This window comes from Corvus brachyrhynchos, unplaced genomic scaffold (genome assembly GCF_000691975.1).
Source record: "Corvus brachyrhynchos isolate BGI_N302 unplaced genomic scaffold, ASM69197v1 scaffold1, whole genome shotgun sequence".
NCBI lineage: Eukaryota > Metazoa > Chordata > Aves > Passeriformes > Corvidae > Corvus > Corvus brachyrhynchos.
In genome coordinates, this window is record NW_008237222.1 from 4834559 (window position 1) to 4850735 (window position 16177).

The 16177-nt window shown below is 38.8% G+C and overlaps 1 protein-coding gene across 1 annotated transcript in view; it reads right to left on the minus strand.

The window, feature by feature from the left end:
- The window catches only part of LGMN (legumain), a 20937-nt gene extending 5327 nt beyond the window's left edge, over positions 1-15610 (minus strand). The window contains exons 1-7 of the mRNA XM_008629717.2: positions 15433-15610; positions 7586-7683; positions 6697-6778; positions 5648-5733; positions 2898-2973; positions 2361-2423; positions 1479-1545 (exon numbers count right to left, since the gene is read on the minus strand). Of these exons, the coding sequence (XP_008627939.1) occupies positions 1479-1545; positions 2361-2423; positions 2898-2973; positions 5648-5733; positions 6697-6778; positions 7586-7683; positions 15433-15570 (610 nt within the window). The 5' untranslated portion in view covers positions 15571-15610. The remainder of the gene's footprint in view (positions 1-1478; positions 1546-2360; positions 2424-2897; positions 2974-5647; positions 5734-6696; positions 6779-7585; positions 7684-15432) is intronic.
- Positions 15611-16177: the final 567 nt, after the last annotated feature.

The following is a 16177-nucleotide window of genomic DNA, read 5'->3' on the forward strand; positions in this document are numbered from 1 at the left end:
GGAATGAAAAAAGCCTGTTAATCATTCTGTTCAGTCACCCTCAGTGCTGTTCCAAGAGCTTCTTCTTTTCTGCCGAATGTGGTCTGGGGTGTTTAAAAAGAATGCCTGAGGGAAAAATCTACTATTCACGAACTGCCTGAGAGCACTGTGCACTAACAACTATCTGTATACTCATTTTCTTTATTACAATAATGAGAGCTTTTCTCCAAACTTGAAGTGAATCCCCTAAAAATCATCTTTTCTTCCAGATAATGCCACCTTCTAAGTAATACACTTTGTTGGATAATGCTCTACACTGAGAGAAAAGAACAATAAACCTACAACATCTGCCCTGAGCACAGTGTTCCCAGTAAGTAATCTCTAACACAGCAGAAATACTGTAAACACATTGTTACAGATACAAAAACAAAAGCTATTTTGGCTTTTTGCCAAAGTCAATACATAGCATACTTGTGTAATTGAAGGAAAATCCAAATTTCAAACTGAAAGTGTTCTACATGATTTTATAGAGCTATTATTGTGTTGGTTCTATTCAGAATGTACCTAAAGCTCAAAATTAAAAAAAAAGTCTTGAATCTTGTCTGCGCAGTAAAATGCTCCTCTTAGCACCCTTCAAAATGCTTACTAAGTAACCAGTTAAACTTCTTAGGTCATCAGTGAAAGCTGCCAAGGACAGCTTTGTACTCTAATACATAAATTATCAATTTTCTGCCTTTGCAAGTCTGTGGCAGAGCTGGTTGTAAAAATTTCTGATAGCATAAACTTTGAAAAATACTGAGCATTTGTCTTGAACATCGTCAACATGAAACTTTCTGTAACAAAGAAACACTGTTTGTAAGAAATCTTGGTGGGTGTCAGGCAGCACACCCAGGGCCAAACATCCAGGATGCCATGGACAGGCACATGGCTGGTCTTCTCTGCAATCACATCTTCAAAACCACAACAGCGAGCACTTGTCCCCCAGCCACAGAATAGGTGCTTCAAAAGGCTGTGATTCCTTACCCTAATCAAGGCTGAGCTTCCAGCTCTGCAGCAGAGAGCCTGGAAACCCTGAAAAATCTGAGTTCCACGTCCTGGGCTATTGTGCAAATGTGCAGCAAAGTTGCCTGGCAGTGGTGTCTCACAGCTGCTTTACTACTCAATGAAACTGACAGCAGGAACTTCACACCTGCTGTTAGCAGGGCTGAGGCTGAGAAATGTCTGTATGACTTAACTGCTACCAGCCAAGGGCAACCACCTGGTTCCTGAAAAGAAATACTTTTTCAACTTCTCATTTCCAAGAAACTGAACGCCTTTTCTGTCTTTTGTAAGACTCTATTAAAAGGAACTTCCTGTAAACGGCAAGTATTACTTTCTTGTGCTCCCCTGCTAAAATTCTACATAAATGTGCCTTGAGCCTACTCTTGCCACAGTCAATACTTGTTTAGGTCTGTGACAAGTTGTGATATTTAAGTTCAGTAATTTAACTGACTTCTCACCATTGATATTATCAGCCAAATGATTCATCATAGATCCAGATTCACATGCTTCGATGTAGAACACCATCTATAAAATAAAAAAATCAGAGACCGTAAGAAATTAAATGAGGAAATGGAGAAAAGTTGTTTGGTGTTTTTCAGCTGTAGCTAGTTGGCCTGTACTACTATTCCTGAAACAATAGCTATGCAAAATGCTCCAAAACAAAAGACAGTTTTTCATTTTCAGGAATCAAACTATGTGGAAAGGAGAAAGCACAGATCAAATATACAGCCACTCTATAGGCACAGCAATGTGTCAGTATTGAATGTAGTATCTCTGGAACTGATGCCAGCTGTATGTTCCTAAACACAGCCAGCCATAGCAGACATTGCCACAAAGAGCTGCTTAAAAAAAGCACCAGTAAAATGTTAAAAATATTAATTTTTCTGCTTAAAAGGTATATGTGATAAAATAAATGCACAGAATTTTTTGACAAGAGGTCGAGTCTTTTAAACTATATAAGTAACTGTAAGAAAAACATGAGGTATATACAAACTTCCTGTAGTAACAGCACAGTCTGAAGTGAACAAAGCACAGGAAGAAAGAGTCAGGTACAGATTACGGGGCCACAGCAGTTACTGATGTTGTTTCTCTAATCAGAATATGCAGCATTAGCAAACAGCTGTTACACTACACCTCAACACTGACTGCAAAAACAAGTAAACTAAATACGGAAGGGGAAAGTTTGGAGCAGATCAATCCTTTTAAGTGCAAAATCCTAATGCAAATTTAACTGCATGTAATAGATTCTTCCTGCTTTGAACAACTCTTAAATTGAAGACATCTCTCTCTTCCACGCCAGCTGATCTTCTAATTTCAGAATTTCTGGCATGCTTGTTTACCTTCCGGTATTTCTTGTGATGATACATGTACCAAATAGTCTTATTCAAGTCCTTCATGTGAAGCTGTAAAATAAGAAGGCTTGTATTAAAACCACTTATGTTCAACAGACACACAATTCACTTAAGAATAAATACTAACTGCTGTGAATATGTACATTATTTCCCCAATAAATTTATCCAGTCCTTTGCCCTTCTGAAGTATAACATTCTAGTTTTTACCACTCTGTGAAAGATGAGTAATGGTCCCAGAGGATATGTATGGTGCACCAGAAAGCCAAGTCACACCTGTGTGAAACAGTCTGCTTGGACCACCAAAGTCCAGTGAAATATGGAATGACATAACTTAAATTTCAACTGAATGTTACAGGTTCTAACTGGAAAAAATCCAAAATGCAATAATGAGAAGAATATTGCTCTTTTTCTGCCTCTCCCCTCAATATAGCAGTGCACTACATATTCTCATGTTTTACATTTATTAGTTATTATTTTAGTATGTCACTAAAATGACGGGTTTTATGTTATTCCCAAAATGCTTACGTCATCATCAGGAAAAGCCAGAAGTCCTGGAGCTCCATGGTCAGTGAAATAAACAAACACATGATCCTTGGGACCACTGTAACGAAACAATTGCAAACACAGTCTTTTTAACTACTCCAACCTAACCTTAATTACAGCAACACTCATCTCCTTCTCAGTGCCAAGACATGCCACTATCTGAAAATAATACAGCTGAAGCACCTCTTCCTCTTGGTATTATTTTTTTCTCCCAAGCACATTATTTTGGATCCTTATTAGAGGAGATGAGTGCTCACAAAAGGAATGAAAATAGGGATATAGGCTAGTCCCTCAAGCATGGGGAATATGGCAATTACACTTCATGTTCCAAACTGTAAACTAATTGTGAGACAGGGGCTGTTATGTAGAGTATGGTGGAAACACAATCGTTTTTTAATGGCTGTCTGAAGAATTTGTTATACTGTGGGCTTTTGTAGAAGTCTGGTAAAAAAGGAATGCTTTTATACCTAAGTTATACCAAGGCACCAATAAAATAATAAGGGATAAAGCATAAAACCCTCTTTGCTAAGACCCTTAGGTATGTGTAAGTACTACCATGGCCATAATGAGCCATACAGATCACAAAGCAGTGTCAGCCTACAACTCCATGAGGAACTGATGCATGTACACACACACCTGTAAGGACAGGCTGGCATTTGCACCAGTGTCCCTGCAGTCAGTTGAGCACTGACTGCTCGCAGACTTTGACACCCTCACATCTGTGTAGTACAGTTTGCTGTACAGTCTGATTCCACTCTAAATCAAACAAAATCATGTTTGGGTGATAGAAATCAAACAAGATCGTGTTTGGGTGATAGAAAGGTCTTGCCCTAGCAGCAGATCTGCAAAGGAATTTTCCTTTTAAACTATATTTAGCGACAATTAAATATAAAACGTGTAAAAATATCAGCAGGAGTGTCCAAGCCCTCCTCTGTTCCTCTGTACCAGAGTCCAGAAATCTTTATTTGCTTTTGCTCTTCCCTCACGGCAAACAGGTACAACTGCAGCAGCTCAAGGGAACATTGTCCAGCCTTCTGTCTGGCCAATAACCTACTGGTTAGGGGCACCACCTGGAAGTCCACCTGGAAGCCTCCTGGGGAAAGGAGAATTGAGTCTCGTCCCACCCAATAGCAAAAGTCAGGCCACTTGAAAATTCAAACACAGCCTAACAAAGAAGTGCTGAGTGTTACTTTTCAGGTTCCTGCTCTTGATTCTAAGTGCAAAAAATTTGACCAAGGTGGAATGTAAACAACTAGGACTTTTATTTGTGGGTTCAAGTTGTCTTCCTGAGTACATTTGGAGACTTTGGCCCTCTGCATAGCTACTCCCTTATTTGAATTGGAACGTCAAGCTCTCACAAGTGAGGTGTGTTCAGAAGTACATTTTTTTTAAACAAAAATTGCTTTATAGTCACCTCTTGCCTCATTCCAGATAGTAGAAGAGCACAATCTGGTAATGTGCAGTAATTTATTAACTTTTTGTCTATATGTGTTGCATATATAATTTTAAACCTCAGCTTTTAAGGATGAAGTTTAAACAATTCAGAGCAATAACTTATTGACTATTGTCCTGCTCCTTCTTTTGTATTGTTCTCTTCAGTGCCAGGGTGGGATTCATCTGCTCTGTTTCATTGCTATGCCTCTAAAATCAACTGTCAGATGAAGACAGACTTCATGGTTTTTCTTTAACAAGGTTAGTCCTTCCAAATGGTTGAATTTAAATTCTTAAAGGTTTTACAGTAATTCCTGTACATAGAAATATATAATATGATATAGCTCTTTACCAAGAATCAGAAATATAGTACATCTTAGTAAGCAGGCATCATACTTTCACATCTCAAACTGCAGAAGCAAGATGAATAACTGACACCAAGTATCCTTCCAAGAAGAGTTTTTATTAGGCCCTCAAATATATTAACTACATTCTTGAACCATCGAAATTATATAACCCTTTATAATCTACTGTTAATTATAAATCTTACATTCCACTTAGCCAATCTATAATTTATTATTCTTCATATATTAGAATATTGCTAAACTTAGAATCATTTGTGTAACTTAGTTTACAAATAATTTAAGCATAATACATCACTTACAAGTTTAATTGCTCATATTACTTTTTCAATCGCAAATTTTTTTTGCATTAATTATAAACCATAATTCCATTTCATTAGGAATGGAATTATGGTTTATATTCAGCCTCAATAACTGTGTATGTGCTACAAAGACCAAGGCTGGGATTAGACATGCAATTCTTCCAACTGATGAGCTGGTTAAGCTCTCTCTGTCCCTCTGCCACTGATGGCTAAGTCTGACCTGAGTCTAACCTAAGTCTTCAACTGATGAATAAAACTGTTCATGTACACTAAGTCAAGCCTTAGAAAACCATTTCCAGAGGTCTCCAAAGCTTAGCAACACTCTCTTTGAATAGCCTTCTTGCAAAAGACAATAGTCAAAATAACAAATACCTTAATACAGTTGATAGAGTCCTCTAGAACTTTTATACCTTGATCTATACTGGACTCTGTATGAGTCAAATATCAGCAGTTGATTCTTTGTGATGCATAGTTTAAGAAACTAGAACCACTGTATTTGTAATGTGAAGGACCTGGAATTGCCATCAATAATTTTGCTGGATTCTCAAGTTGTTCTAATTTACCCTATTCTTTTGTTGAAACCAGTGTCAATTTACAAGTACATATACAATTATTTTTTAAATTAAACTTCTCTTACCTTTTCAATACTTTTCCTGATCCCACCCCCTTCACTGCTTCCCCATCTCCTCTGAGAACTGCAAGAAAATTCTTTGGAGTAACATCCTAAGGATTTGAGAAGATTAAAGTTAGATCTGATCATAAAAACAACAAAAATTTTCATTTAGAAAGATGGCTGCTGAAAGTCAGAATCCATGCATGGATGGCAAATTTAGCTGGCCATCCTTTTCAATCCGTCTTTATCTAATGACTCACTTTGCTGCTGTGTGGCTGTTGTCGAGGCAGACATAAAAGCCACACTAATTGTAATCCATAGTCGAGAAAGGTAGAAAGATTTTTTATTTTCTCTACTGCTATTCTTATATCTCTTCACAATGGCTGTGGCCTAATTTAAGATTGGCTGCTTAGCAAACAATGACAAGGCTGCCTAACAAACAATGACCATTCAGGCAGTAAACAATCAGTATACAGGCAAAAGTATAGTTGCTACATATTATCCACAAGTTCTTCCTTGTACACTCTCAATGTCCCACAAGAACAACATCCTCCCCTTGTGTCCAGAACATCTTCTCTTATTAACTATCTTCTTGGCCTTCTCTGTAGGTTTTACTAAAGTCGCAGAATTTCACTGTAATATTCTCACAGGTAAATTCTGACTGGTTTCAAGTCTGATTCTGGGAGATTGTCAGTCCAGCTGTCAATCTCCTCACTGCTGAATCATGAAATCAGACTGGATTACAGTACTGATTTAATGAAACAATTAGTTTTACATAGCTGTTTTTCAGATTGAGTTGCAACATTTACAAATCCAAGACCTTTCTTCCTTTTATTTCATGTGTCAGCATTGAAACAGTGTAAAGGTTCACTTTTATGACCAATGCTTCACTTCAAAGAATCTATTGTTTATATTTATTTTATGAACACCAAACTTCATGCCAAACCATGCAGGTGAATAAACTTGATGCTTTATACTATGTGCATTTTGGAGTGCAAGCTACAGGCTGAAAGAATTTATTCAGATATTGTATAACAATGAACCTTGCCCAGGGAAAGGGGTTTTGTTCCTACCTCCTTTGTATAGTCCTTAGGGACCCCAGCATACACATCTGAGCCATTAGGTCTGTTGATGACAATGCCTTTTGTCGGATTTCTGAAAGGTAAATAGAACATAAACAGGAATAATTAGCCACATGCCCTACAATGACCATAGAACAACTAGGAGCCAGCTTGCCTGAGAGTATGGGAACTTGCACCATATGTCATTAAGTGATCTCAGAATATTGCATTTCAGTCAGTTACATGCTTGTTTCAGGTGTCCTTACCCCCAGAGTACATTCAAGTATTCTACCTCAGATCACATCAACTAATCTGAAGATGTAGGTGGATGGTCTCCATCATCTAACTCCTTGCAGTCTTGCCTTTATTGCCCTGAACACTTTGCTCCCAGTGCTGCTGTGCCTGTAATGTCTGCTGATTTGGGGGGAAGTTGCTTCGGAATTACAGGCTGTATAAATAAACTGTTTCATACAGAAAGCAATGATATGCTCTAGACAGTCACCAAGAATGGGACTCTTTGTTGAATGTACATGCTGGGAATTAATCTGATAATATCCTTTCAAAAAAGCCCTGCAAGTCATACACAGAGCTCCCTTGTGTTCATGAGTTTAGGTTATTTATCTGCTGCACACTGTTATGCCTGGGAGTTAACATCCCTTACTCTCATAACAACGATGCTCTGCAGTGCTCAGTGCCACAGCTGATGCTGAGCTGTGGACTAAGGCTTAGAAAGCTCATGAGCACATTTCAAAGGAGCATTACTGTGCTGATGGATGAAACATCCCTGTGCATATCACAGGTGGTTTTAAAGGCTTTCCTTTCAAAATGACTACAAACTCAAAACACACTGGTGACTATGGTATGTTTGCAGTAACCATAAGCACTGTGATTCATCACTTACTCCTCATTATCAGCAATGTCATCGTACATCATGACAATGATCTGCTCATCTGGAATTCCATTTCGGTGTACAATCTGGTACGCATGGCACACATCTGCCTGAAATTAAGCAAATTTTCATTACTAGCTTTAACAGAAATTTTACCTTTGAGACCAGAAGAAAAAAAACTTTTCAGACCTCAGAGCAGGCTATTGCCCAAAAGAAACTGTATTCCAATATAAGAGACTGAGGGCTGCTGCAGAGCTGAAATGCTTAAACCAGAGCTCATTGTCTTTCTCTAATTAGGAGCAGTTGCATTACTAATAGAGACTATGATTAATATCTCTCCCTCGTTACGTGTTTTGATTTCTTATTTAAACAGAAACCAGAAGTTACTTCAGACTTGGTACAGGTAACAAAATTTAACATGAAGTTCTCAGCAACATTCTGCATTGTGTGAGAAAATCAAAATAAAAACCTTCTGCAATGACAGATAAATCTGAAGTGTGCCAAGCAGAAGAAAAGAGATGGATTTCCACCAATTTCACTTAGTTCTGCACCAAGCCTGCATGACTGGGCATTGAAGACTGTCCTGGACTTAAGCAAGTATTGTTTACCAATCTCATCTCTAAAAAATTTTATTAAATCTTGCTTTACTATAAAATGAGAATTTGGGTTAAGGAATATTTTCTTTTTAATTATGTATTTCTTACTCTGCAGAGCAACAACTTCAGGGCACAACAGATTTCATTGGAAAACAGAATTGCAGAATTTCTATTCAGGCTCTTTTCCTGATTTGTACAGGATATGAATAAGCACATTTTCTTTACAGAACCATTTTCCTGTGATGCAGAAATAACAATACCCATTAAAGTGATATTACAGTAAATGCAGACTTCTATCAGAATGCTAACTTTTTTGTAACCCCAGCCCAAATTATTATCTTCTTTAAAACTTACAGTCCCTGAATGCCCTAATGGGAGATTAACGATCATTCCTAAACTAGAGAACTACAACCCACCACATGCTAGAAAAAGCTGTGCAGGTTTAATGGAAGAGATCTCATCTAACAAATACACACTCCAAATGCAGGCAAGAAGCAAGCTTTAAAGCTTACTTCTGTTGAACTAATCTAATTTGCTAATTTGGAAGCCAAACTGAAGTGGTTTAAGTGGACCAATGTCTGTTCAGATTACTTAGGAGTACTACTGATTTTGATTAGTGTAACCGAAAGGACATTGTAAAATACTGTAACTTTATTATCCGTGGTCTTCTAAGTGCAGCTGAAACTGAAGAGAAGAAAGTTATACAAGATTCTGGGAAGGGTGAAGCACGTTCAATGCTAATGGACTCTCTGCAGTAAAATCTCTTCATGTGACTAACCCCTCCCCTTTCACTGCTCTTACTAAAGCAGTGCTATTTCCTACTTTGCAGGTCAACCTATGTTCTCTTCCACCTATCCCAGACAACCTCCCAGTTAGTTTTCCATTTCCCTACATGTCATTATCCCAGCTGCTGCCTCAACAAGTCAAAACATTGAGGTTAAACAGAGTTAGGAAGGTATTATTTATAATATGAAACAGAAGAGCACAGGTTTGACCAAGCACATATTCGAATTTCACAAGCAACCCAAGCAGAAGGAGAAGAAAACACTAATCAGGGCTTCTTTGCACTTATTGATGAGTAGATTATAGATCTCTTCTCACTCTCAAGATATCACACACCTCTGCGATGCTGACAGGAACTGGCAACACACGGAAATGCTCAGGCATACAGTGATACAGTATCACCATATTCAATCAGCAAGTATCTGTGCTCCCACAGACGCAGACTGGCTGGCCAGTAGGGATTTTAGAGGTGTTTTTAACTGATGCCAAGTACCCAAAATTAAACTTTATAAATGCATGTTATCACCTTTTTTTGTTTCCTCTCCTTCCTTCTAGTTCATTCACTGTTTGCTCAGTATGTCCTGTCTTAATAAACATTAGTAAAATCCCTACTGTAAAGGAAGACAGATCAATGTAGTCAATTCCCTTCAATCTCAACTTACGTGTCTTTGGGAGTTGTCCCAGCCTTTTAAAGCTTTTGATAAGGGAACTGTACCTGCTGATAGCATAATGATATCATCAACAAAGGCTAGAGCAGCAAAAACATGTTTTCCTGCTAAAACTCCATTGACTAAAGTAGGACAGTTCTAAGTAAACAGTTGGGATTTATTGCATAGAATTAGCTGACCTAATTAGTCACCTTTGATATTGGTCCTGCTTGGTCCTTGTGTACACATAAAAACCCCACAAATCTCTAAAAAACCAAAGTAGAAAAGTCTGCAGCTAGAGTAGGGAGGTGTATGTGAATCTAGAGTATTTCCTGTTGATGTGCAACTGCCTCTCAAATACTGCTATTTGAGCCAGCTTCTCTCAGAAATATTTCTGGCATATCTGTACCTGTAAACCACTCTAAAAGAGACTTGTTCCACATCTCCTATTGGTATTATTCTTGTTGGTTTAATATGTGAAATGAATGCTATGAACATTTACTGGGTAAATTGTCACTAAACCATGTTTTTGTGACTATGATTTGGGGAAGGGCAGCAGCTGCCCCACACAGCACAGGAAAAGGTGCAGCTGTACAGCTCCTGCTGCACAACTGACCTTAAGGGCAGCTCCAAAATGGACGCTGTTAAGACCTTTCACCCCTTGGTTAGTCTAAACCTGTTGCTACATCAGCAAATTTCTATGGAAGATCTCCTTAAATAATTTACTCCTACATTTTGAAAGCATGGGGATCAGAACATGAATTACCCTGTTTTCCTGGGATGGACGTTTTGTTTCCCAAAATGTACATTTGGGGGAAAGTCTAAAAAAAAAAAAAACCCAAAAAAACCCACCACCCAACCAACCAGAAAAACCCACCAAAAAAACCCACTACACCCCTATTTTCCTGTGCCACACAGCTGTCTACACATTTGAATGACACAGCTTTTAAGTAGACTACTTGGGGGCATTTTTGGAAAAAACAAGTTGTTTATGACACAAGCTTCCATAAATAGTTCCTAAAGGGAAAAGCTTGGACTTGTGTGAAATTGGTTACTTCTTGTCTTATGACTGCTAGGTTCGTGGCTGAAAGGCATGTGTAAGGAAGGGCCAGCTTCACCATAAAGCAGCAAGATTCCCACTACAGCTGTGCTGAAATGTCACAGCTTAAGCAAGAATGAACTCTGATATATAAGCAAGGTAGAAGAATATGTCTGAAATGCTAGCCATGTCCTACTCCTTCGCTTAAACATACATCAGTGAATCTGCCCAAAGCTGTAACTCTATCAAGTACTTAGGGAAGGTTTCCTGTAAGTTTGGTTTAAATTTTGTAAGCACAGAGAGGAAATGTTAATTGAAGCCATGTGGCCAAGACATCCTTAGCGACTGTTACGTACAAAACAGGAGAATTTAAGACTGTCCTGGAATAGGATACTGCTCTGGCTGGTAGTGGCTAGCGCACTGAATAAATACAGTCTCTGACCCACAAAGCTCAGTATGTACAAGACTAAAAACAACAACCAAAACCAGACCCATGTACACAAATTCATGGTTAATTTTAATTTTGCCAGATTTTATCAGTCTGGCATTTTTCTTGAGTATGCACTCAATCTTTCGTAAGACTCTTGTTTCACATCAGGCTTTTCCACAGACTATGTGGTTTTGAGTACCCAGAAAGCAAGAGTCTGTCTCTCTGATCTGATGTGAAGCCTGATTTAGATTTGAATTAGCTGCTATGTCCATCTCACAGAAGAGCCAGACTATTTCTCCTAATGAGAACCAGTTTGTTGAGTCATTCTCTAAATCTGACAGAAGCATTTAGTATTGTATTTGCTCACTTATGCCACCAAGCTTACCAGAAGTATTTTATCTAGCTCTTTGTGCAGTAGAGAGCTGAGCCACTTTGCCAAGGAACAGGGGCAGGACTCTTGAACAGCAGCCAGTCTGGTAACAGAAAAGCTGCTACAGAGAAGTCAGTGTAACTGCTGAGGAGTGGAGAGGAGCACACTGATAGCCCTTCCACAGCCCAGGCAACTCTAATCAAAACCACTAAAATAAGGATAAAACCACCAAAGAACTGAGAAGCCACAAGCATAAAGCAATATACAAGCGAGCCTTGCAATGACAGTGAGCCTATTACATTGGGCCCTATACTACACAAAATACTTAAAATTTATTTTAGGAACTTGATAAGATAAATGCATAAGACAAGTTTAGATCATCCTGATTACGGAGAAGTCCCAGTTCAGCCATCACAGAGGAAGCAACTGCCTGCAAGGTGCGAATCTCGCTCATATTAAGTGCAAATAGTGGGGTTTTTCCTTATCTTTTCTATCCTTGGTTTGTACCACTGACAATGGATCCTGACCACTGACAGCTAAATAACCAGTCTTGGGCAGAGTTTCAGATTCCTTGAGGTTACAGGTGCAAACTCAAGTGTTTCCAAGGTCTGCAGTCTTTACAAACTTACTGTTCCTGGGGTCTGTACGGCATTTAATGTATGAAATGAGACACTTTTGAATATGTAATCTGTTTCTTCTGCTTTTGTGGTTGCTCAGTCAGATGAACACATATTACCACCAGATAATTACTGCGGCAGACAATACAGTATGTTTTGACCGTGTTGCAGCAGGCAGCATGCAAAACAACTGGAGCTCACAAAATAAAAATGTAATACAAACATGCAACATCATGTACTAACTGTACCCCGGACAGCTGAACTGAGAAACTGAAACCCAGAGATGTGTCTGCTCAGTTCTCAAATTACAAAGTGACATTATGAGTGCAGTTGCATGTAGGGAATAGCAAAGGATCCAGTAATAAAAAAACCCCACACTGAATAACTACTTACTGGAACACATCTACAAATCCACTTGTACACAGGCTAGGTCAGAGAAGTTCTGGGGAAGAAAGGTGATGGCAGGAGTAAAGTGAATTAGAGTACAATGTATTTTCCTCTGCAGTTTCTCCCTTGGAAAGCAAAAAAATTACACAAACCTGCAATCCTGGAGTGCTGCTTTGATTTCTTATAGTACAGGTATGATTCTACTGAACAATACCAAGTGTTGCTATGTGTGTTCACTATGTGTTCTGAAGCACAGAAGTGACAGACCAAGTCCTGTTCCCAGTTCCATTGCAAGTGACTTGAGCAAATAATTTAATTACTTTAGATGTTTTTGCTTCCACTGCTGGAAGGTAGGGAACACTAACACACAAAGACATGGTGATCATCAGTCTGCATAACGTTTCCAAAAACCTGTTAGAACTCCTCAGATTCCTGCAGCATCTTTCCTCCTCTGTATAACTGTCCTAAAAAGTCTATCATTCTGCTTGTTTTGCTGGGAACGAATTTCTCCCATTTTTTGATACCCAAGGCACACTTGTCTGGATGACACTTCATGGCACACACAAGAGGATTTTCCATGACTAACTGCTGGGTCTGTCTCACCATATGCCACCCTCCTACCATGCATGCTCACTCCCACCAGACCCTTAAGATTGGCCACAAAAAGCCACTAGGCAGAACAGCACAAGCTACTGATGTGTTCCATCTTGTGGGAATTCATCTTTTTCATAACAAGTTAAGATGCACAGTATCTTGCTCAGGACAGGCAAGTAAGAACCCAGCCTCCTTTTGAAGGATCCTTCATACAGACTCTTCTATGATGCTGCTTTTGTAACTTTAATAGCATTTTTATTGGTGTTCTAATTTTCTTATTTCCAAATGTTAATAATGTACGTGAGGCAAGTGGTAGTTTAAAATACAGAGATTTCTCATATTTAAATTCAGAACAATCTGACATGGCAGATATTTCGCAATGTTAGTTGACATTATCTTCACAATTAAGGTATTTAAAGAAATTCTGCTCTCATTTTTCTAACATGGAAAAGGAATTACTTAATAACTGTCTGCAAAGCATGACCACACTCAAAAGTTAATAGACTTCTGTGAAACTGGCATGTTCCAAAGACTCTTGGACACAAATACGTAAATGTGGATCTTCTGCTCTTCATAACCTTATTATACCTGGCAGAGACACTTGCCATTGAAGGCTCACTGACAGAGAGATTACAAACTGTGCCCAGGCAACTGAGAAAAGGAATTCTCATGAGCCACAGCTTCAAAATGGTAGTTTTATTTAAAAAATTAATGTTGTGGTATTAACTCCTCCTAGAATGGAAAGAAGCCAGCTAGACTGGTTATACAGCAATAGCAACAAAAAGAGCACAACTCAGTAATTAAATTTAGACACCCCAAGACAGGCAGTAATCAAGTACAGCAGTAGTATTTTCATCACTGTTTTCCAGTTCCAACTTTAAAACTCCTCTCTAAGATTTAATTTGAAGTAAGAATAGTTTATATTAAGGTTGTAATATTCCAACTATGCTTATCAGGTAATATTTGCTCTGTAAGGAGCTGGCAAAATCCCTAAAACCTGTTTGTCAAAGTGTTGAGCTAGCACTCGCCAGTAACAGGTTGCTCCTTCAGATGAGACAAGATTGTCAGTCTGATTCATTTAGTTTTAAGCTCATCACTGTGCTGAAGTTACAAACTGATTGTGAGCTGAGAAGGAGGAGAGCACGCACAAAACCCAGGGTGCCCAACACACAGAACGCTCATTTGTTCCTCCATCAACCAAGAGGATGAAGACTCTCTATATCTTACAGGCAGTTACATTAAAAATAATAAATACTTTGAAAGTTCCAGTGTTCAGCAAATCAGCCTGTACATTTCATACTATTCAGTTTTAAAAATGCTGATGTTGTACATTGGTATTTAACCAACAATACTATAGTAAACTATTTTTCTAACATTTAGAAATATATAAATGTATACATAAACCAGAATTAAATCAACTATGTTCTCCAGGAAAGCTAAGTTGCAAGTTTAGAGCAAAGACAGCATTTGAGCATAGATTAATCTGTTTAAGGCATTGTCCAGCAATTCCCCAAGGGGAAAATGCTGAAGTTGTTTCCTGACTGCTGGTTATAAATCTTGAACTTAACCAGAGTTATGTCACTTGGATTTAATTCTGTCCATAGTGACACCCACACTCAGCCCACAATTTCACAACGCACTGGTTTTCCCAGCAGTGTTAGACTCAGGAGTCCCGGTTCCCTTTCCTCCTGTTTCTGCCACTCACTTTGTTCCCTGCACTCTGGCGCACCATATCTTTGTTGCGCCAACATAATTCTGAGGCAATGCAGACTGGTTCACATTAAAAAGACCCCCCTTCCACACGTTCTCCACTCCTCAAAACATACAGTGCATTTGCAGCCTTCACAGATTTTTTAACTAGAAAAAAAGGAAGCTTTTCATAGCATAATGAAAAGAGGAAAACAAATGGAAAGAAACATGTATGTGTCTCAAAATGAGGTTTAACTCTAGATATCATTTGTACAACTGCAAGTTGGGGTTAGATCCTCCAGCCCAGTTAGTAACCGAGATTTACCCTAAAAGGCACAGGTCTCCTAGGATGCAGAAGTATGATTAGAGGAAGAATACTTCTCCTCCTGTAATGACAGCTTTTTCAAGAAGTTAGAAAAAGTTGTATGCAAAAAAAAAAAAAAAATTCACATAGTAAAAGCATCAGTGGAAGGGGATTCCTGGGGTGGTAACAACAAGAACAAAGAGCAGGTTCTGAGTGAATCTTGCTGCTGTTTGCTTTGTAAACTTCACACACACCTGGGATTCTAGAAGTAGAAGCACTTGCTCAAATGACAGAAGGTCTGAACTAGTCTAGATGACAGGCAGCTATCACCTTCCTGCAAGTCGGGGAGCTGGCATTTTCTGGAGCATGGGCAGCATCAGCATGTGGAACCAGCGGTCCTTACCTGGTGGCGATAGTTGTACCAGCCATTCGAACCTGCAACGATCACCACCCAGTGCTTCCCTCCATCTTCAGGTTCTTCCATGGGGAATGTGCTGATGCCCAGAGCACAGCCCAGAAGCACAACTGCTTTCAATATCATCTCTCTGCTTTATTTACTCCACAAATGGCAGAAAATTTTCCTAATGAAGAATTTTGAGAGAAGTAAATGAGAGGACATCAGTCAAAAACAAATGCAAAACGAACATCAGTAGTACCACATTTAGAAGCTCTTCTTGCTTGTGGGGTTTTTTTGTTTGTTTTACAGACCATCTAACCCACAGTACAATTTCTGGTCATATCTTCCTTTAGCACCAAGCTGCTACTAGTTACAATAGTTTTTTGTCAGCTTTTAAATCTGACTGAAAACAATCCTGAATAGGACAACCAAGCTGTTCAGCCCCCTCAAGTTGTTTTGTTCTATAATAGCTGGCAATTAATAAATCTCAAATACAAAACAAGCCTCACTATCAATTATTTCACAGATAAAACTTTTTCAGATTAAAACTATTCTGTTGGTCTCTGCTTATGTGATTCCCTGGTTTCCACTCACTGGTAATTAGCCCATTATTATTGAGTCAAATCCCATGTGATGTAGGATACTCAGACATAGAGAATTTCTGGGGAGTTGGAAGATCAGAGTGTCACAAAAGCTCTCTGTGCCCACAACACCAAAGAGGGTGGAAAGAGGCCGTGCCACTGTTCTGCAC